The sequence below is a fragment of the Rhinoraja longicauda genome, chromosome 3 (genome assembly GCF_053455715.1).
Source record: "Rhinoraja longicauda isolate Sanriku21f chromosome 3, sRhiLon1.1, whole genome shotgun sequence".
NCBI classification, from domain to species: Eukaryota; Metazoa; Chordata; class Chondrichthyes; order Rajiformes; family Arhynchobatidae; genus Rhinoraja; species Rhinoraja longicauda.
The window spans coordinates 100,385,800-100,409,416 of record NC_135955.1 but is presented as its reverse complement, the minus strand read 5'-3'; the positions used below and the strand labels follow the sequence as shown (position 1 = coordinate 100,409,416).

The 23,617-nt window shown below is 40.7% G+C and overlaps 1 protein-coding gene across 3 annotated transcripts in view; it reads right to left on the bottom strand.

Moving 5' to 3' along the window:
* wdr41 (WD repeat domain 41) overlaps positions 1-23,201 on the bottom strand; it is a 39,005-nt gene extending 15,804 nt beyond the window's left edge. The window contains exons 1-9 of one of the 3 annotated variants that reach the window (XM_078396758.1): positions 22,844-23,201; positions 14,249-14,305; positions 13,623-13,738; positions 9,144-9,192; positions 7,195-7,326; positions 5,579-5,641; positions 3,634-3,745; positions 937-999; positions 590-697 (exon numbers count right to left, since the gene is read on the bottom strand). In XM_078396758.1, coding sequence (XP_078252884.1) covers positions 590-697; positions 937-999; positions 3,634-3,745; positions 5,579-5,641; positions 7,195-7,326; positions 9,144-9,192; positions 13,623-13,738; positions 14,249-14,296 — 691 coding nt within the window. In that variant the 5' untranslated portion in view covers positions 14,297-14,305; positions 22,844-23,201. The remainder of the gene's footprint in view (positions 1-589; positions 698-936; positions 1,000-3,633; positions 3,746-5,578; positions 5,642-7,194; positions 7,327-9,143; positions 9,193-13,622; positions 13,739-14,248; positions 14,306-22,843) is intronic. The other 2 variants (XM_078396759.1, XM_078396760.1) reach the window with 2 other exon arrangements.
* Positions 23,202-23,617: the final 416 nt, after the last annotated feature.

Here is a 23,617-nt window from a genome sequence, read left to right as displayed (position 1 = left end):
ATTATCAAGTCAGCAAAGTCTCCACACTCCTCTTCATAATAGGACTCTCTACTGGACATTATTGGGAAAGCAGGGTTGACCTGTGTAACCTAAAATCGTTTTGTCGCATAAGTACTTCTATCAGGACGCACATCAGCCTCTTGACATTCCAGAGAAAACAATTGACATTTATTCAACCTCTCCTCATAACTAATATACTCCAATCCAGGCAACATCCAGGTGAATTTCTTCAGCATCACCTCCAAAGCCTCCACATCCTTCTTACAGTGTGAAAACCAGAACTGTACACAATACTCCAAATGTGGCCTCACCAAAATCTTATACAACTGCAACATAGCTCATCAACTTTCATACTCAAAGGCCTGACTGATGAAGAGTGTATGTTGTATATTTTCAGTACTGCCCTATCCATTTGTGTGCCACTTTCAGGAAGCTATGGATTTGCAAACCAAGATCCCTCTATACACCCACACTCTTAAGGGTCTTGAGGCTCTAGGTTACTTCCAGTAACACAAATGGAGCACTGTTTAGCAGCTGAGAAAAGAATCAGTGAAATCAATCCCGATAACTCCAAATAAAATAAATTTACCATTTATAGAGATTAGTGCTCTAATATCATCTTCATGGTTTGATAGTCTTCGCATCTCAGTAATTTCCCAAGTGTAAGATTCTGATGATGTTACCAGCTTGAAGATAACTTAAAGAACATAACAAAGTACAGTATTACATTAAGTAATTGAAATAAGATTTTATTAATGCACAGAGTAAAATCTAGTTGACACGTGTATGCAAAACAAATTTTGAAATCGCTTTGAGATCTTATCAATTAGAATGTCATAGAATTGTGGTTAACAGGCTGTTTTCATTGTTAATTCACCCATTATTCGTTGATTAAAATGAATGTGCTCATAAAATTTCAGTTTAAAAAAATCATACTTAGCTCCTTCCTGATTACTGCAGCAATGTTGTTTTTTGGTAGTTCAATCATTAAACTCACATCTGTTTAAAATAAAACAGGATTTAATGGTCAACTTTAAACTTGTCAGGTGACAAATATAATACCCTAAACTTCACATGCACAAATCCTAACATGGCAAGAAGCAATATTCCTAGTATTCGGGAATAAATCAGAGCAGATAGAAAAGTTAAGCTTGATAGATCATCTAGATTGGAATACCAATCACAAAATTACATAATAAATGAGAGAACGATAGTACAAACATTAGAAGTAATAAAGACTAATGGAGAAATGAAAGGCTAATCACAGAGAAATACAAAGATAAAAGAACAGTGGCCAACATTTTTAACAAATTCAAGAAATATCTTCAACTAAAAACAAATTCAAATATGGGTCCAAATGTTAAGAGAACTTCAGAAATAGGCTATAAAGATAATTACAAAGGGTCACTACCACCAACTGAAGTAATTCCTCAGACACAAATGGCCTATCTTTATTTTCAATTTTTTTCCCTAACCTTAAGACTCCTCATTAGTTGATCTTTCACCATGAGCAAGCCCTGCAGCTCACAACATATCACACAATGTTTAACCCTCAGGGTTTGTGTTCTCATTCTTAAATAACCTTTCCATACATCATCATGAATAAAACCATGTTACCTTTCTCATTAACCCATAGACCAGACAACTTGTTTTATAAACTTGCAGCTTATCCCTGGGGTAAACCTGGCGGACAATCGCGATATTTCTTTTCTCCCATCCATCCTTAAAACTTAACTTCTTCTCTTTCCCAGTTCTAACAAAAGACCTTCCATCTGAAACGATAATTTGTTTCTTTACACATATGCTGCATGACCTGTTGAATGCTCCCAGTGTTTTTCAGTTTTTATTTCAAATTCTCATTTTGGTAAGATTTTTGTTAAACCAAGTGTTTAAGAAACAGGAGGCATGGAGGGTATATGAAATTGGATTGCTGTTTAACAATGGTGACATCTAGTATATATGTTGAATAAATAACTATTCCATTGATAAATAAGACAAAAGACTAAATTTAGGGGTGACCAGCCAAGTTATATAGATACATAGACAATAGGTGCAAGAGTAGGCCATTCAATGTGATCATGGTTGATCATCCACAATCAGTACCCCGTTCCTGCCTTCTCCCCATAGCCCTTGATTCCGCTAGCCCTAAGAGCTCTATCTAACTCTTAGCATACCAGTGGACATGGATTCTGAGACTGTTGCTAACTAAACTTATTGAATTTTTTTTTTTCAACTGTAGATGCTTCCTAACCTGTCGTGTGCCCCACGTTTTTCCGTTACTGACCTTATAGAATATTTAAAGCAAAACAAAATCAAAGGCAGCACAGTATGAGGAAGTAAACACTGACTTTCAAGTTATTACTGATAGCTTGTCACGTGTAAGTCTCAAAATAAAACGCAGTGTTTGCAGAGTAAGGGATCAGGCAACAGGGAAGGAATGGGGGAAGTATTCCAATACCGATGTGGTGAAGTGTCAGATCCCTTATCGATAAAGACAAGCAAAAAATGAACAGCCGAATATGGAAATGAAAGGGTGCCAAGTCTGGTCGAAGAGTCTCTGAAATTTAGATCATGCAGTGCTTAAGCACATATTTATGCATATCTTTTTGAATGTAACATGGCATTTGAAATCTCTGCAGTTCAATATTCTTGCTAATTTTGGGCCAGCAGCTGTGAGGAAATTGTTCAAGAAGCCCAGTCCATCACAGGTACTGACCTCCCCATCATCGAAGGGATCTACAAGAGTCACTGTCTGAAAAAGGCAGCCAGCATTAGAGATCCACACCACCTCGGCCACGTTCTCATTTCACTTGCCATCGGGAAGGTGGTAAAGGAGCCTGAAAAATGTAACGTCCAGGTTCAGGAGCAGCTTCTTCCCTACAACCATCAGGCTACTAAACACACAACCTTCAAATAGGCTCTGAACATTAGAATGAGAGGCATTATTTTTGACTTTGCACAATTATTGGGGTTTATTTATACACACACACTTTTTTTTCGTTGTTTATTACAGGTTTCACAGAGTATTAGCTTTACATATGTGTTGTCCTGCTGCACAAGTAAGAATTTCATTGTTTCGTGACATATGACAATAAAAAACTCAATTCTGGACTCTTCATCCACAAACGGGCAAAACAAGAAAAACCAATTTAATGGTAACAGCCTAATAGTTTTCTTGAAGTAGGAGTAATCCTATACAATGCGAATACTGTTGGACTACAGAAGGTCAAGTTTCCCAGTCACTTAAAATGAAACCCCCTTCCCCCCCTTCTTTCTTCCCCCCCCTTCTCTTTCTCCCTTTCCCTTCTCTTTATCCCTTTCCCTTTTCTTTCTCCCTTCCCCTTCTCCCTTTCTCTTCTCTTTATCCCTTTCCCTTTTCTTTCTCCCTTCCCCTTCCCCCTTTCCCTTTCTCCCTTTCCCTTCTCTTTCTCCCTTTCCCTTTTCTCCATTTCCCCTTTCTCCCTTTCCCTTTTCTCTTTCCTTTTCCCTTTTGGGGCTTTATTCCATGTGAAGATGACACATCTGAACTAGAAGCAATTGAACTGGGAACGTCTAAAATAATCTGATCAGGAAAATAATATCACTGTAATTTTAAAATTGGAGCAAATGGTGCGGAATCTTGAAACACATTACCTGCATCTTTAAAACAAGTTGTTTTGCAGAGCAATTCTGCACGATTATTCCAAACGCATATTTTGTCTGCTCCAGTCAGCCATACATCAAGCCTTTCAATAACCTTTAGGCACTGCAAAAAACAGAAAGTTCACAAGTACAATGAATTCATTGGTAAGGATCCACCTAATGTCAATCTTTTGTACAAATTCCTAGTCAAATATATTGATGTATACAAGTATAGTGGCGTACAGCAGTGTGCACACAGTGTACCTTTTCTGGCTTGACAACATCTTTCCGATAACGTGGTGCCCAGAACTGAATACGTTATTCTAAATGTGTCACCAACATCTTACATAACTGCAACTTGACCTCCCAACTTCTATACTCAATACTCTGACTGATGAAGGCCATTGTACCAAAAGCCTTTTTGACCACCCTATCTACCTTCAGTGAGTGGGCAGATGTAGTATATAATGTAGACAAATGTGAGGTTATCCACTTTGGCGGCAAAAACAAAGAGGCAGATTATTATCTCAATGGTGTCAGATTAGGTAAAGGGGAAGTGCAACGAGACCTGGGTGTCCTTGTACACCAGTCACTGAAAGTAAGTGTGCAGGTGCAGCAGGCAGTGAAGAAAGCTAATGGCATATTGGCCTTCATAACAGGAGGATTTGAGTACAGGAGCAAAGAGGTCCTTCTGCAGTTGTATAGGGCCCTGGTGAGACCACATCTGGAGTATTGTGTGTAGTTTTGGTCTCCTAATTTGAGGAAGGACATCCTTGCTATTGAGGCAGTGCAGCGTCGGTTCACGAGGTTAATCCCTGGGATGGAGGGACTGTCATATGAGGAAAGATTGGAAAGACTGGGCTTGTATTCACTGGAGTTTAGAAGGATGAGAGGGGATCTTATAGAGACGTATAAAATTATAAAAGGACTGGACAAGCTAGATGTAGGAAAAATGTTCCCAATGTTGGGCGAGTCCAGAACCAGGGGCCACAGTCTTTGAATAAAGGGGAGGCCATTTAAAACTGAGGTGAGAAGAAACTTTTTCACCCAGAGAGTTGTGAATTTGTGGAATTCTCTGCCACAGAATGCAGTGGAGGCCAATTCACTGGATGAATGTAAAAGAGAGTTAGATAGAGCTCTAGGGGCTAGTGGAATCAAGGGATATGGGGAGAAGGCAGGCACGGGTTACTGATTGTGGATGATCAGCCATGATCACAATGAATGGTGGTGCTGGCTAAAAGAGCCTACTGGCCTCCTCCTGCATCTATTTTTTATGTCTCTATGTTTAACCCCATTCCTCTGCCTCCCCCCCCCCCCCCCCCCCCCCCCCCATAACCTCCAACACCTGTATTAATCAATCTATCTATCTATACATTAAAAATATCCACTGACTTGGCCTCTACAGCCTTCTGTGGCAAATAATTCCACAGATTCACCACCCTGTAACTAAATAATTTTTTCCTCATCTCCTTCCTGAAAGGCTATGACCTCTAGCCCTAGACTTTCCTACTAGTGGAAACATCCTCTCCACATCCACTCTATCCAAGCCTTTCACTATTCTGTATGTTTCAATGAGGTCCCCCCTCATTCTTCTAAACTCCAGCGAGTACAGGCCCAGTGCTAACAAAAGCTCATCATCGGTTAACCTACTCATTCCTGGGACCATTCTTGTAAACCTCCTCTGGACCCTCTCCTGAACCAGCACATCCTTCTTCAGATATGGTGACCAAAATGCTCATAATATTCCAAATGTGAAATAAGGTGTAATTCTGATAAGATTTGCTGAATTAAGAAACAAGAAAAAAAAGCTTGGTCTGAAATTTAAAGAATTACCAATTTTACTCAAATAATTGTAAAATTGTTTTGTTTTTTTAATGTTAACGATTAGCAATCAACAAAAGTTAAATGGTGGAGCTTTACATCCATCAATATAAATCCAGTGGAGGCTTTCCCTTACCTTAACAGAAGACTGAAATTCTGCCAACAAATGTATTTGGCTGCCCGTGTCTAAATCCCACATCTGGCTACATCAATAAAGGATAATCCATTTGGAATTAAAGTTAATCACCAAATTACTTGCCTTTGCCAAACAAATAGTAAATATTAAATTCTTATCCTAGAGGCCCATGGATCAGGTCTATTTCACCGCAAGCTGCAACAGCATACTTGCAGAGAGCAACCCCAAAGAAATCTATGTCAATGTGATCTGTCGGCAGCAATGACATTGGTTTCTACAAAGCTTTCCAGCACCAGAACAAAACATATGGGCAAGCATTTTATCCAATCCAGATAATAATATTTTGGATTAGCTAAAAAGAAAAGTACTGGAGTAACTCAGCTGGTCAGGCAGCATCTGTGGAGGGAATGGGTACGTGACGTTTCAGGCCTTGAACCGTCTTAACTAATTTGTTACAAATTCAATGTTTATAGCAAATTATTGAAGAATGTCAACAATTTCAATGGAAGAATATTTTTTGAGATTATCTTTTCAACACTTAAGAGATATGTTCAACAAGCAGTACACACTACACATTTACTCTTTTGTTAAGTGTGTTGCTCACAGTTAATAGAACAGAGTTACAAAAGCAGCAAGGGAATTAGCTTAAATTTGTAGAGGACAATACAGAAACAAACTGCTTGGGTCATCTGGTGTACACTTATGTTTCCTAATATGTGCCTATATCATATGCAGGCTTTATATTCACTTGTAACTTTCTCTATTTTTCCAAGGAGCTGTATAATTACTGGTAGGCCCTTTTAGCTGGTACCTGCTTCCCACAACTGTCCGTGTCTCTCTCCTTCTGGTTTACCCAAGTGCTCTCATACACCTTCTTTCCAACCTTCCTTCCCTCCCCCACAGCCCCTATCACCCAGTTTCTTTCCCCACCCCAATCTACACATCACTCACCGATTCCTCCCACTCGGCCCCCTGACCCTTCCCTCCACTGTTCCCATCTGACCACCATCCTTTCCATATGTAATTCTATCCTTTCTTCCCAAATTCCATAATCGGCAATCCTTTGATGTCTCCACTTATCTCATCCTAGCCTCGATTTCCACCCATCACTCCCCCATTGAACTCCATCTGCCAATCAACCCCTCATCACCTGCATCCAACCATCACTTCCAGGCTCTTGCCCCACCCCTCCCCACTTCCTTATGCTGGCCATCTCCTCACTAATCCTTCAGTCCAGATGAAAGGTCTCAACTTGAATTGTTGACTGCCCGTTTCCTTCCACGGATGCTGTCTGGCCCGCTGGATTCCTCCAGCAGTTCGTTTTTTTTCTCCAATCTTCTTACTACTTATGCTATGTCTTCAGATCGACGTCTTTCATCTCCTTCTCCTATAAACAAAATTTAACCTCCTCTCCCCCCACTAAGATTATCCTGTTTTTGATAAACATCTGTAATATTATCATGGAACCCAAATTGAACATCAAACAATTTTATTGAAAAATAGGTCTTAACAAATTAATGAAATATTACAATCTGGGTATGGCTAAGAGAATGAAAATCTCCTCCGTCAAGCTAGATGAACAATCATGTATTTTCCAGACCACGTTGAAAGGATACAATAACTGTCCTATCAGAAGAAGCAGTAAGAAGATGACAACTTTCTGACTCTGAATGATACTTCAATGGAATAAGAGCAATTCCTGTGATTGGTCTAGAATGGCCACGCAGTTCATGATGTCTCTCTCCAGTCTGCAAGCACAAGATATAATCTTGGTTTATAAAATCAATTTGTGAAACCTCACTATCATTTACACAACTTTAACAATATCTCAACAAGAAAAAATTAAAACAGTTTAAAAAAGTTTTTTAAAAGTAATTGCTAGTAGTAGTTTATCCCAACTGCTATAATGAATGTCAAATGCTTAAATTTCCCATTCACCTAAAATTTTTGAAACCGGGAAATTTTGGTTCCGAGTAGTCTTTTGGATTTTCCCAATAACCCAATAGCCTTTTTTCTTTGGGGGGAGGGCAATGCATAAAAGTTTGCTTTCACAAATCAAAGTGTGATTTTGCCGTAAGATGTCTAAATTGCTATTTTCAAAAATGTATCTACAGAAATTTGAGCAGGTATGACATGTCTCATAATCGTATAAATATAAAGTTACATTGTAGAGTTTTTTTTATAATCACATATTTCTCAAACTCAATGTACAAAAAAGTAATTATTTTTTGCCCTAATTTGACTTGTGGAGCAAGTAGCCTGGTATTTGCCCCTGGTAACAGATACTTATTTAATAAATGCTGAAATCTTTCTAAAATAAATTATATCTTTGGTACTTATGCCTATTGGCAATATTCCAAGGCCTTAGACTGCTGGTTAATTCACTTTTAAAGAAAAACAAATCAAAATTGACAAGATGTTAAATATAAGCAACATCTATATTTTGGAAAAAAATTAAAATTTCTAAGAATTAAGAACTCCAGGAAAGATGGGCCACAGCGCCTCTCAAAGCTGCATCACATAGTTGCCTCTCATCCATTCCAAACTCAAGTAATAAAACAGAATGGCAGAGAACTGTTAGCAGAATTCATTGATTAATTGATCTCCAAGCCCTTAATGTAAAGATTTAAACTAAAGTAATTTTCCCCAAATGCAAACACTAATTAATTTATTTTAAAACAAAATATACTGATAAAATAATTAAAATGTATAGGAGTCAATTCACATCAGAAATATAAATGACTAAAAAAATCAATTTAAAAGATGCTTACACTGATTTGAAACTTTTCTGACCACATAGCTTAACCAAATGGCAAGTAATGAGTGAAACACACCACCTTCTGGATGCCGGTTGTATTGTGAGCTGCATGCCCCAATGTTTGCCACTAGGAATTCTTCTAATACATTTCTACACCAACAACCAAGGCATGTGTACAAATTTAACTAAGATTTCAGTTTTAGATTTCCTTATCATTTAAACTTGGAAGTATATAACTTTAAGTAAGAGATGCTTAGGAAAGAACTGCAGATGCTGGTTTAAATCGAAGGTATACACAAAATGCTGGAGTAACTCGGCGGGACAGGCAGCATATCTGGAGAGAAGGAATGGGTGACGTTCGGGTCGAGACCCTTCTTCACACCGACAAAAGAGATAATGGAGTTTAAACATTTTCTACACCCATTTTCTCACCCATTCTTGCTTGCAAATGTCATCTTACCACAGCACTGCCACATAGGTCAGTGTTATCCAGCTACATACTGTTCCAATGGCCATTATACATGTTAATGTTATCAAACTGCATCAAAAAATCATTAACTTGCACGTGGCAATAAACCAAATTCACACCATTAATATTCACATATTCCACAGCTCACTGTACATCAATTAGGACCATATCTGATTTCCCTGGGATTTGATTTTTTTTGTTCATAGAAATGTTGGCCGTAACTGATAACCCTAACAAAAAAATTACCAGGCCTTATTTTGTAGATACCCGTTAAATAGATGTCACTGCAAAATCCAAACAATATCTTGCATAACAAAATTTGTTTAGTAAATATTTACCTGAACATTCCATAAAAACACAACTCCATCATCCCCTGCTGAGGCAAATCTGTATAAATTTTTTAAAAAACAGAATTTATTCTCGTTCAATTTAATGGAAACATTTGAATAAGATAATAGAACAATGATAACCTCTGCTAACATTACCATTCCATCAGATTACTTTTCCAACATAGTGTTTTTTTTATGAATAAACTTTAGGTCAAGGCAATTCACCAGGCCTTGCATCTGGGTACAGATAGGGAATTTTAAACTGGGTCCAGGATTTAGGGAAGAAAACAACATGTATTTCCCTTCCTTTTCTGGGAGATAAAAATTCAGAGTTCAGACTCAAAGGAGTCACATCTTTAAAGGAGAACCTTATCAGCATCAAGAACAAGTTGTACGCATAACTGATATGAAACAGATGGATAATCTGAAGATGACAAACTGCTGGAGGAACTCAGCAGGTAAAGCAGTATCTGTGGAGGCAGAAGGATGGTCAATGTTTCGGGTCATTATGTTGCAACAGGGGTGAAAGTGTAAAAGGGTGAGAGTCACTATAAAGTAAGAGAGAGGGGGCAAGGCCGGGGCTGGCAAGTGATGGAACTGGGAGAGGTGGGGGTTGATGGGCAGAGAAGCGAGGGGGGGAATGGGGTGGAGTTGGAGACATTAACGGGTGTTTGATAGATAAAGATAGATAATGAAGACAGAAAAAGAGGGAGCAGATGGAGCCAGGTGGGGAGAAAGAAGGCGTAGGTAGATAGGTGATAGGTGGAGACACACATGGCTGCAGATACCGAAATTTGATAAGCGAGAAAAATGATACGTGGAACCAGATAAGGGATGAATGATGGGCAGATGTAATAAGTTGGGCAGTGTATAGAAGACCTAGATCATGAAGTGTGCAAGTAATAGGCCGGGTAGGAGAGGGTAACGAGACTGGGTGAATCAGAAAGGGAAAGGAGCATATGAGATGCGGGTTATAAAAAAATTGGAAAACTCAACCTTCACACCACCGGGTTGCAGAAAACCCAGTCGGAATGTGAAGGAGCTGTTTCTCTAGTTTGTGCTTGGCCTCATTCTAGCAGCAGAAAAGACCGAGAACAAACAGGTCAGTGGGAAATGGAAAGGAGGTTTGTAGTGGCATGCAACCAGGAACTCAAGGTGGCCATTGTAAACAGAGCACAGGTGTTATACAAAACAGCCAGTCACTCAGTCTCTGCTTCATCTCGCCAATGTAGAGGAAGCCACATGAGAGTGCCAAATGTAGTTGGAAGCCAGAAGAGAAGCATGTGAATATTTACTTGGCCTGGGTGGGCTGTTTAGGTTCAGGGAGAGTGGTGCAGGGGATAGTGCCAGGAGACACGGAGTGGTGGGTGGTAGTGGTAAGTGAACCAGGGAGTCACACAGAAAGTAGCCCTTGCGGAAAGCAATAAGGGGTTGTGACTGAGAGGGAGGGGAGCAGAGGAAATGTGACTGTTGGTGGGATCCCATTGCTGCTGATAAAAATGAAGGATAGTGCAGAGGCTGATAGGGTGAAATGGAGGACCAAGAGAACTCTATCTCTGTATCTTCTGGGGTACGAGGAGTGTTGGAATAAAAGTCTTGGAACCATAGAAAATGTTTGAGGGCTTCAGCAACCAGAGTCAAGGAACACGGGTGTAGGCAGGATCTGCAGATGTTGGTTTGTACCAAAGATAGACACACAATGCTGGAGTAACGCAGCGGGTCAGGCAGATTCTCTGAAGTAAAGGAATCCAAGGATCACAGGTCCTGATTACGGGTGCTTCCTGTAGGGAGTTTGTACATTCTCCCCTTACTGATTGAGAATGATCAGCCATGATCACATTGAATGGCTCGAAGGGCCGAATGGCCTCCTCCTGCACCTATTGTCTATTGAGGCGGTTTGCTCGAGAATTCCTAGTTCCCGCCCACTCTTCAAAGACGTACATGTTTGGCTGTTAATTCGCTTCTGTAAAATTGTAAATTGCCCCTAATCTGTAGGATAGTGCTAGTGTATGGGGTAATCGCAAGTCAGCATGGACTCAGTAGGGGCCTGCTTCCACACTGTATCTCTAGGGTCTAAAGAGAAACCACATTTCCTGAAAAAGAACATTTCAGATGTCTTTGAACAGAAAATTCAAGAAAGATACATTTTTTTAATGCACTTGGTGACCATTTTCCTGCACATCTGTGCTCTGGCCCTATTGACCATCGTGCTCCCGGTGGCAGGCCATTTCAACTCCTCTTCTCATTCCCACAACAACCTGTCGCCTATCCACTCCTGCTTGACCTGATGAGTTACTCTTGTACTTTATGTTTTACTTAAGATTCTAACATCTGCAGCTCCTTGTCTCTCTTCTGTCCTCTGCCTTTTTCAGCGCCAAGGAGTGAAGACCGAGGAGTGCAAAATAGAGGAAAAGCTCCTCGTACTTGGCCTGGATAGTTTACAATCCCAAATGGTATGACACTGAAATTTCCAGTTTCAGCTAACCCGAACCCTCAATATTCCTTTTCCTCCTGATTCAGCTAAATTCTCTTTTCCAACCACTTTCCTAGCCCTTGTTCACCCAGTTTTGTTACCTTCCACCATCTGCCTGTCACCCACATAGGAGCACACTTTACCTACTGGGTTTCCTATCTCCTTTCCCATTAGGGAGGCACGGTAGCGCAGCGGTAGAGTTGCTGCTTTACAGCGAATGCAGCGCCGGAGACGCAGGTTCGATCCTGACTACGGGTGCTGCACTGTAAGGAGTTTGTACGTCCTCCCCGTGACCTGCGTGGGTTTTCTCCGAGATCTTCGGTTTCCTCCCACACTCCAAAGACGTACAGATATGTAGGTTAATTGACTGGGTAAATGTAAAAAATTGTCCCTAGTGGGTGTAGGATAGTGTTAATGTGCGGGGATCGCTGGGCGGCGCGGACTTGGTGGGCCGAAAAGGCCTGTTTCTGCGCTGTATATATATGATATGATATATGATATGATATGAACTGATGCCACCTGGCCCACTGGGTTCCACCAGCAGTTTGCATTTTGTTCCAGATTACACATCTGCACTCTCTTGCCTCTCCAACAACCGGCAGAGAATCACCTGAAACACTTGACTGTCTAGCTTTTCCAGTTTTACTCAAGCACGTGAAAGATAAATCTTCCAAATGGTTCCAACATTCAACTTTATATTGTGAATTACACCAAAATGTTGGCCACACAATTTTGAGTAAACAGATTCCTTTTTAGTATAAAGCACATAAGAGCATTGCTCAATTTTAAATGTTTTTGGAAATAAATGTTAAAGCAAATCAAATGAAACCTGATTAAAATTGCCAGATTACCCAAAATATGTTCAGAATTAAAGTCTTTCATGATTTTATCCATAATTCACATCATCCTAAATTTTCCTGGCACATACAGGCACATTGAATTATCATTTTTACCCGTGCTTCCACAGAATTATTTTCTGAACATGTTAATGGATTTCCAAAGACAGAAGACTAAGAAACATATTACCAAAGCTTGCCCATCGGCTCAAGCTTAGTTTGCTCTCACTGGCCTTTCACCTTCATTGCTTCTGACTTCATATCAGAAAGTAAATACAGGAAAAAGAAAACAACAACTGTTATGAAGGCTGAGACCAGATCAATTTAACATTCCCAAAAGCAATCTGCGAAAATGGTCCACCTGCTGATTGTGACTAGACCTAAAAGGGTAACAGAATCCACCTGTAAAGTACGGTATAAATGAAGGGAACTCGAAGCATGAAACCCAGCTCGCCGCAAGTTGTAGTGAAGGACTGTGTCCCTGAAGTTTACTTTCATGAAATAAGCAAGTCTAATATTTCTAACAACAACCAATTTTCTATCCATTTCAACACCCTACCCCCAATACCATGTGCTCTAATTTTAGTCACCAATCTCCCGTGCGGGACCTTATCAAAGGCTTTCTGAAAGTGTAGCTATACTACATCCACTGGCTCCCCTTTATCCATTTTACTTGTCACATCCTCAAAAAATTCCAGAAGATTAGTCAAGCATGATTTCCCTTTCATAAATCCATGCTGACTTATCCTTTTACTCCTATCCAAATGCACCGTTATTACCTCTTTAATAATTGACTCCAGCATCTTCCCCACCACCGAAATCAGGCTTACTGGTCTGTAATTCCCCGTTTTCTCTCTCACTCCTTTCTTGAAAAGTGGGATAACATTAGCTGTCCTCTAATCCACAGGAACTGATCCTGAATCTATTGAACATTGGAAAATGATCACCAATGCGTCCACTATTTCTAGAGCAACCTCCCTGAGGACCCTGGGATGCAGACCATCAGGCCCAGGGGATTTATCATCCTTCAGTCCCATTAGTCTACCCAATACTATTTCTTGCCAAATGAAAATTTCTTTCAGTTCCTCTACCCCCCTAGATCCTCTGTCCTCCAGTACATCTGCATTGTTTGGAAACTCCTTAACATGTACGAAAGAAACAAAGATAATTAAATCTAACCTGGTATCATCAATCCATACCATGAAGCGAACAATATCACTGTGACCTTTTAGTACCTGGAGCTCTGTGTAGGGATTCTGTGGTTGGTCATCTCCTAAGCATAGAACCAGTGACTTCTAAAACATTAAAAAGATAAGAATTATTGTGCCAAATTTGTTATAAAAAATGAAGAAGCATGTTTGAAAGAAGATTCTGAAATTGCAGGGCATTGTAACACCAGAATAATACATTATCAGTCTGCAGAGCTAAAATACACAACCACAGCATAAATAGAAGATACCCAATCTTGCCAATGAAATATGTAAGCCAGAACCAAATATTAGAGAATATTCTGTTCTATATTCAAATGGCAAAGAGCAGATATTTACTCTTGAAGTCAATGAAATAAAAACCAAGATCATGGAATTATTATGCTGCCCTGACAAGTCACTTCCAATTATTTTAGGAACAGTTTTAATCAATGTAGAAAGGCAGAAAATATCTTAAAGATAAATATATTGTCCCTGGTTATATGTAAAAAAATGGTCGGATAAGGAACTATAAAAATATTTTGGTTTGTAAGATATTTCTACCAATGGTCGCTTTCACAAATTTAAATGAATAAAAAGACAAGGAGGAAAGCTCACCTCCACTGGTTCTTGCACATCCCTTCCTCCCAGCAACCACCGCAACATTTTTTAACACTGCAAGAAAAAGGGCGTACATTAAATAAAACCAGTCAAGGATCGGCAGCAATAACCATCCATAGTTTCAATTAATCTCAGGCAAATTAAGAATTTTATTGTTCCGTTTTCAATATTTATGACAATTAAACACTCACGATTCTCATGTTCAATATTCTGGTAAAAAGAGAGGGATCTTAATTCAATCACCTCTCAAAGTCTGTAATCCTTAAATATCAACTGTCTGACTGATCTTGTTTATGAATCATTGGTGGCTTCGGAAAGGCCATCAGCATAATCAAGTATGAGTCTAACTCCAGTCACTCCCTCTTCTCCCTTCTCCTATCAAACAAGAAGTTCAGAGGTTTGAGGCCGCATACCTCCAGATTCAGGGACGGTTTCTGAGGATTCAAGCCTTTTTCATTGGTTGTTGCGACAATAATCGACCAGACCACTGGGTTACCAAAAACGTACGTTTTATTTGAGCAAGAGTCTCTACATCAGTTACCCGGACGCAGACCAGGTAACACCGCAAAGAGTCGCTTCTCCTCTTCTTCTCGCATTACCTTATATACCTTTTTTTAAACAAAGCTTTCCTTCCCCCTTTTATAGACAATAGACAATAGGTGCAGGAGTAGGCCATTCAGCCCTTCGAGCCAACACCGCCATTCAATGTGATCATGGCTGATCATTCTCAATCAGTACCCCGTTCCTGCTTTCTTCCCATACCCCCTGACTCCGCTATCCTTAAGAGCTCTATCTAGCTCTCTCTTGAATGTATTCAGAGAATTGGCCTCCACTGCCTTCTGAGGCAGAGAATTCCACAGATTTACAACTCTCTGACTAAAAAAGTTTTTCCTCATCTCCATTCTAAATGGCCTACCCCTTATTCTTAAACTGTGGCCCCTGGTTCTGGACTCCCCCAACATTGGGAACATGTTTCCTGCCTCTAACGTGTCCAACCCCTTAATAATAATAATAATAATCCATTTATTTTATATAGCGCCTTATCACATGCTCAAAGCGCTTTACAAAAACAATTAACATAGAAACAAACAGACAAACTATCCTGACGGAAAAGCGGCGAATACTCAACGCCAGCGTCCTCTCACGTCAGGGTCCGGCAGCAGACATTAAAGAGCACAAGACACACAGATAAAAAATTTTTTTTTACATAAAACAGCCATCACAGTGATTGCTCTAGGCACACCCTCACTGTGATGGAAGGCAAAGTCTTATCTCCTCCTCGTTCTTCTCCCGTGGTGCCACGAGGTGATCGAGGCTCCCAACTTTTTGAAGCCCCCACCGGGCGATGGAAAGTCCCAGGGCCGAGCCGAGCAGGCCGATGAAAGTCCTGAGCCCCCACCGGGCGATGGAAAGTCCCAGGGCCGAGCCGAGCAGGCCGATGAAAGTCCTGAGCCCCCACCGGGCGATGGAAAGTGCTGCGGCCGGGCCACGCAGGGCGATGAAGGGCCTGCGGGCGGGTTGATCAAACCTCACGCTTCGGGGCGGTCGAAGCTGCTACGGCTGGAGCTCCCAAAAACCGGTCACCAGCCAGGGACCTGCGAACTCCCGATGTTGCGGTTTGCAGGGCCCACGGCCGAAGCCTCCGAGATGGTAAGTCCAGGCCCTGCGACCGGAGTCTTTGAGGTCGATCCCAGCTGGAGGCCGCCGACTCCACGGTGTTAGGCCGTAGCGCGAACGGAGATACGACACGGTAAAGGTCGCATCTCCGTTGAGGAGATTTGAAAAAGGTTTCCCCCAACCCCCCCACCACCCCCCTACATACACAGAATTAAAAATAAAACAAAACGTACATTTAACAACGACAATGACAAAAAAAACAAAAAAAATAATCTTATACGTTTCGATAAGATCCCCTCTCATCCTTCTAAATTCCAGTGTATACAAACCTAGTCGCTCCAGTCTTTCAACATATGACAGTCCCGCCATTCCGGGAATTAACCTAGTAAACCTACGCTGCACGCCCTCAATAGCAAGAATATCCTTCCTCAAATTTGGAGACCAAAACTGTACACAGTACTCCAGGTGCGATCTCACTAGGGCCCTGTACAACTGCAGAAGGACCTCTTTGCTCCAATTACATTTTTTTTCACGTAGTCCTTTACATCAGTCATCCATTAGCATGATGTCATTGGTCCTCTTCAAATATGGGGTTGTTTTTCACCCTTTGTTTGAGGTTGGTTATCAGCAAAATTGCTTAAAGTTGATCACCTCCAATTATGAAGTTGTTTGTTTTCCATTCTTTGCTAAAATCAGTTCTCTGCGGTTAGTCATTCTGCATGTCTGCAAGTTGTACAAGGGTAGTGGTTCTGCTATTTGTGTTAGTAGGCTTTTTGCACATGCAAGCTCAAATCTTAAGGTTAGATATTTAATAGAATTAGTGGCATTGGCTGTCTCACATTTAATAGAATTAGTGGCATTGGCTGTCTCAATCTTTCCATAGCAGGATTTAACACAACTCCTCATTTCTTCCCAGGCAACGGAACCGTCCTATCCAACTAGAGGGCGGTCCTGACCTACCATCTACCTCACTGGAGACCTTCAAATTATCTTTAACCGGACCTTGCCTTACACTAAACATTATTCCCTTTTCCGCTGCTGGACATGGGGGGCAGGGTGTGGTGGAGAGAGACGCCCCTCCAAATAAGGGATACTGGGTTAATGTCTGTAAATGTAAGTAAATGTCTGTAAATTTGGAAGTGAATGCCTGTATCGAATGTGTAACCTCCGGAAATGTCGGATGGGTTTGTTAAAAAAGATGTTTTGTAAGCGATATTTACTACTTGAATAAAGTATTTTTTGATATATAAATTATTCCCTTTATACTGTAACGATACACTGTGGATGACTTGATTGTAATCATGTATAGTCTTTTCGGTGACTAGATAGCATGCACCAAAATAAGCTTTTCACTGTACCTCAATACACGTGACAATAATAAACTGACTAAACTAAACATTCTGTGAATATATCAGACAAAAAGAACACAAATTGCCAAATCAAACCAAAGCTAATTGCAGGAAGGATTGCAGTATCAAAATGAAAGATATGTTTGAAAGACATTTTTGCAGAAGCAATGTGGAAAGACTCATTCTTTGCAGTGACAACAAGCAACAAGGGCTCCCTCCTTAAACATATGCCCCAGAATTGATGCTAGATGCACCATATCAAAGGAATCTGCAAACCACAGGAGATTCCCCACATGAAATTCCATCTATTAATTTTAATCATGAGACAATCGCGGGCTTCCCAGACTTCAAAATACGTGCTTTTAGAAAATGAGGTCTAAAAAAAGGTACTTATGCTTGGGAATTAATTAAATAGTTTGGGTAAGGGGTGGGATGGGGAGGATGTTCAAAAATTGAAAAATCATGCATTTACAGCCTGATACTACTACTAGTATGGAATAGGAAATTGCTCAAAATGTCCTATATTTCAAACAGCAATATCAACTTAGTGTAACTAGATTTTGTACACAAAGAATTAGAAGAATTATATTAAAGAAATAAATCAGTACAACATTTTCCAAATTCTTTTTTTAACATTTAAAATCCACAGGCATTAAAAAGAATACCTCCTGCAGAAAATCAAGAATATGGCCAATGGAAAGAGTTTGAATTTACATATCCACTTTTCTCAGCAATCTTCTGTGGAAGGAAATGGGCAGACATCTCAGATGTCATCTGTCTATATCCCTCCACAGATGCAGCCTGACAAGAGATTGCAGATGCCGCAATCTTGAGTAAATAAAAACAGCTGCTGAGTTCCTCTAGTAGTTTAATGTAGAAACATGGAACTCCAATATTTATTATCCATGTTTTCCATTTCCATCGAGTCTATTGAAACACAAAGTTATATCAGTTGCAGTTTAAAAAGCTGTAACTGACCTAATATTAACTGTTTGCAGAAGAAAATTCCAAATTGCTACCACCTTCTATGTCAGAATTATAGAGTTAGATGGCACAGAAACAGGCTCATGGTCTGGTACCAAACAAAGAGTAGTTATGCTTTGATTACAGTTAAATTCAGGTAACTAAAACATTTTAATCAATAAAAATTCAATGTGGTGGGCAGTTCACAAAATTGTAATATTCCCTATTCAACATACGAATATTTGGATAGAGAAACAGCACTGTTGCTTTTTAAATGGCCTTTTAATAACTTCACCCCTATTTTCATTTGAAGGAAAAGACTTAGATATTCATTTAATGTTCACTCTCGGTGCTCTCATACATTATCTAAAATATTGACTTCTATTTTCTGAAAGATTTCAGGTCCATTTTGCAATCTTAGGCCTGGAAGTTTCAATTCCTATTGGTTATGGACCAGCAGCTACAAATAAATTCTCCAAGTTCCTGATACACACAGAAAACTGTAACAAGAGAGGCAAAACAACAAACCGCAGTTTTATTTCTTGTTGAAGCAGGCATCAAAAAAAGCACAAAAAGCATTAGAGCTGAACGGTAGGTCAGCAGACCAGATAAAATAGGCTTGGTGAAAGAGAATGTATTAAACCTCTCAGGACCTTTTGTGAAAAAGAACAGGAATTGCTATCTACTGCATCATTACAACTGAACTGCTGAAAAGTAAAGGAGAAGTATACTACATTTCTATTCACGTACTTGTCATTGATAAATCCAAAAATATGCATTTAAGAATGCAAGCCAAACGAAACGTTCAAAATTGAGTAAACCAAATAGGATCACAGTGTTTGCCCAATGGTTCAGTGGGTTTATCAAGTGAGCAGCTGAAGCATATACACGGGGAAGATCTGTGCTGAAACCAATCATACAGTCAGTGATTTGTTCTGAAGGAGGCCATTCACCCCATCAAATTCACATCAGTCCCATTTCTTTGCTCTATCCCTACAAGTTTATTTTACTTCCGTCAATCCAATTTCCTGCAAAATCATTGTCTCTGCTATCCACAAGGATGGTGAAAGCAAGTCCAGGACATTATCACTCTCAGTATAAAGAGCTCTTCCGCACACACAAAACATTAAACCTGTGTTCCATGGTCCTTCTGCCAACAAATAATGGGAAATTATTTTCGGTCCTCCTCGTCTTGATACTTCACAAATAGATACCACTCAATCAAATTTAACCCCCCAACCTCCTGTGGTCCAAGAACCTCAGTTTCTCGAACCTAGCTCTGCATTTGCACTCATGTTACATGGTAAAATACTACTAACCAAATGCTTACTTAAAATTCAAGTGTAGACATTGTCCTCTGCATTCTCTTTATCAATCGTCTAAATTCAATAGTTCTATTCTTTGTCCTTCCATAAACCCCATGACGGCTACTGTTAATTAACTTGAACTTCTGTGGATAGCCATTATTTTTTTCCCTTTGATTATTGTTTCTTAACCCTCACCCGACCAATGTTAAACCTATGAGCTTCCAGTTACTGCAAGTAAAGAAGCTGATTTTAGGTCATTCCAATGCAGTGCAATTGGTTCCAAAGTTATAAAACATTAATTCTGCTGCTCTTTCCGTCAATCCTCTCTGACCCAAATACTTCCAACATTCCTAATATTTCACTTTTATACTTGCACCAATTCTTATAGGAACAATAAAATTCAATTACAATTGAACAGATGGTTATGACAAGGGCCAGGAAACGAGCGGGTAATATCATCTCCTGACCCCTCTCACCCTGGCCACAAAGTCTTTGAAGTACTTCCCTCTGGAAGGTGACTCCGGACTGTCAAAGCCGCCACAGCCAGACATAAAAACTGCTTTTTTCCCCATGAGCAGTAGCTCTACTCAACAACCAAAAGTCTGTAGCCTCCTTTTACTCTGGTATTTTATCTCATTCTTCACATGTATAAATGATAATGGTTTATTCTTAATTGTTTACTGTATATCGTGTTGTTACTTACGATCAAAGCACGAAGGCAAATTCCTTGTATGTATACATACTTGGCTAATAAAATTTATTCAATTCAATTCAACAGATCTTACATAAAGAATAGTGCTATTAATTTCAGATTATCTCATTCACAGGGGGGTTTTCACCAATTTTTTCTTGGTGAAAAGGAATGAGCCAGATACTTTTTTTTCTTTAAAAAAGCAGGCAGGATTAGAGAAGGTACAGACACGAATAGCTTCCTTCCATGGTGCAACTATTCTGGGAGTCTGTGAAGTTCTTGTCAATGAAATTGTTGTGGATAAAACTGAAAGAGATCAGGGATTCTTAGCACACTTGATGTCAAGGTAATGAAGAGCAACAATGAGCCAAACTCAAAGACAAACCATTTGAACAAATCAAAGAAAGCAATGATCAAACTTCGTAGTTCTTTGGTCAGACACAGACCAAATACTGCATTCTGTTCTCTTTGTCAATAATGGTGAAGTTACTGGAGACAGTACAGAGAACAATTACCACACTGCTCCCTTGTGTCGGGGTTTACGTTCTGAGGAAAGATTGAAGAGTCCATTTTAGAAAGAGTCAAGAGTGTTTAATTGCCATATGTACCAAGACAGAACAATGAAGTTCTTACTTACAGCAGCACAACAGATTTGCAAACAAACTCATTATATCATAATAAACAAAAATAATTCAATAAATAAAAATAATAAACAAAAATAATTCAATAAATAAAAATACAATATAGTACAAAACAAAATATCCCAAAGTCCCTAGTGCAGCAAGGCAGTTCAAAGCATTTGAGAGTTAACTTTTTGAAATGTTGATAAGGCCACAGGATTTTTTTTTAAATCACAATAATTTGGAGTTATAGCGTCATCAAGACTGAAGAATATGGAATAAAAGATGATTGCAGCAGCATGGATTAAAAATTAGTTAAGTGCAACCCTTTTTTTATTCCATGCTCTTCAGTCTTGCTGTCATTTTATCAGTCTGAAAAAGGGTTCCAACCCAAAATGGTGTTGATCCATGTTCTCGAGAGATGCTGCCTGACCCACTGAGTTTAGTTTAGTTTAGAGATACCATATGGAAATAGGCCCTTTGAGGGTCTATGTCGAGCCTGTGGCGACCATCGATCACCCGAATACTAGTTTTATGTTATCACAGTTACAAGTCCTACACACTGGGGGCAATTTACAGAAGCCAATAAACCTAGAAACCTGCATGTCTTTGGAATCTGGGAGGAAACCGGAACATCCAGAGAAAACCCACAAAGGGAGAACGTGCAAACTCCGCACAGAGAGCACCCGTACTCAGGAGCAAACCTGGGTCTCTGACACTGTGAGGCAGCAACTCTACCGTTACGCCACTGGAGTTCCTCCAGCACTTTGTGTATTATTGACATGCTGATTAGGATCTGCTCTTGTTGTTCACTTCAACCTTAAACTACCAACATATAAAGAAGAACATATTCAATTTGTTCAATATCTGCCCAAGTCCATTCTCAATCAAAAAGCAATCACCGCATGCTCACCAGCTTACCCATGCTCATTTTGGGCTCTGCCAAATACTCTTAGATCCAGGCACTAGCTCAAGAAGGACAAAAAATGCTAAGAGATCAGTTCAAAATGTCAGACCTTATCATTAAGTACAACCTCACCGTGGAGCCCCAGAAATACTGCTAAATATGGAATTAAATAGAAAACCATCCAATGCCTAGTTGTGCTTAACATAAAGAAAAGTGTTGTGGTTGTTGGAGGCTAATCATCTCAGACTCAATATATCAATGATCTTCATCTAGGGCAACATCCGAGTTCTAACCAAAGCTACTATACACTGCCTCAGCCACTTAAAGGACAGTGCGTAAAATACAAACTTCATCTCCTCCAAAATATGATGCCGCTGAATTTATACTCTGGAATTCCATCCCCAACAACAATGCTTCAAGTAGATGAAATGAGCAAGTTTAATAAGTAAGGAATATTTCACCCGATCATCTCCTTACCATAAATTAGAAATTAATACCCAGATGTTAACACCAGCACAAATATCATACCAGCATTCAATACTAATTTCAGAATGGATAGGTGGACTCTGCAAAAGAGCAGATAGACACAAGAAGATGGAATAACTCAGCAGAATAGGCAGCATCATTTGTTCATTCCTTCCACAGATGCTGCCTGACCCATTTAGTCTATGGACCTTCTGCTGCTGGACATTGAGGGGCTGAGTGGACTCTGAGCGGCTGAGGATGCTCCTCAACAAGGGAAAGTATAACACCCCTGGGGGCCCCATGAGTGGCAAAGGTGTGTTATGTAAAGATAGGTGCTAACACTACTAGGTATTACATTATTGAATGTATAGACACTGAAAATGTGCAGAGTTTTTTTTTGCACGGGTTTTGTATTATACATCCTTTAAAATTCTGAATAAAGTTTATTTTTGATATAGAAAAATCCATTCCCTCTCCAGATGTTGCCTGACCCGCTGATTTCCTCCAGTACTTTGTTTTGATCAAGATTGCAGCGTCTGCGGTTCCTCTCTCTGCAATGTCTTGCAGTATTGGGCAGCCAGAGCTGTTCCAAAACCAAGCTGTGACACAACCCAACAGTACGCTTCCCATTATCTCCTAACTCACAAAGTTACTCCAGCATTTTGTGACTCACCTGGCGGTGTTTGCAGGGTCACGGTGAAGGCTGACAACAACAACAACAGTAGCAGCTGCAGCAGGCGGTGAGTCCCGACTCTCAGGGACCCAGGCCGTGCCAGCGAGGGGGTTAGTCGTTATCCCGCTTGACAGGGACCCCGCTAGCCCTGATCATCAGGCTGATGATCGGGATGCCGAATCCCCGGCACTGCACTTGCACAAGGCAAGGCGCTGGCAAACAACAACAACAGTAGCAGTCAACGGCCAGCTCGAGCTTTGACCGTTGCCGTGCGCGCACAGCTCGACAGGCCCGCGGAGCGACCGGTAACGCGACGCGACATCCACACAGTCGGGGAACGTCACCGCGTCGGGTGCGCGCCCCCCCCCCAAAGGTTGCGCATCCTCACCGCGCCGGGCTCTTCGGCAGCGTGACGCCACCGCGTGGGGCTTCATGTTGCGTGACGTCATTGCGTCGGGTGCACCCCCCCACCAGGGTTCCGTGTCCTCACTAGGGCTCTCGGGCAGCGTGACGTCACAGCGTGGGGCTTAATGTTGCGTGACGTCAGAGCGTCGGGTGCGCCCCACCCCCGCCGGGGTTCCGTGTCCTCACCAGGCCGCCTGGTGGCTTTTCATGTCGCGTGACGTCACCGCGTGGGACTTCATGTTGCCTGGCGTCATTGCGTCGGGTGCGCCCCCCCCCCCCCCCCACCGGGGTTCCGTGTCCTCACCAGTAGCTAAGAAAATAACTGCAGATGCTGGTACAAATCGATTTATTCACAAAATGCTGGAGTAA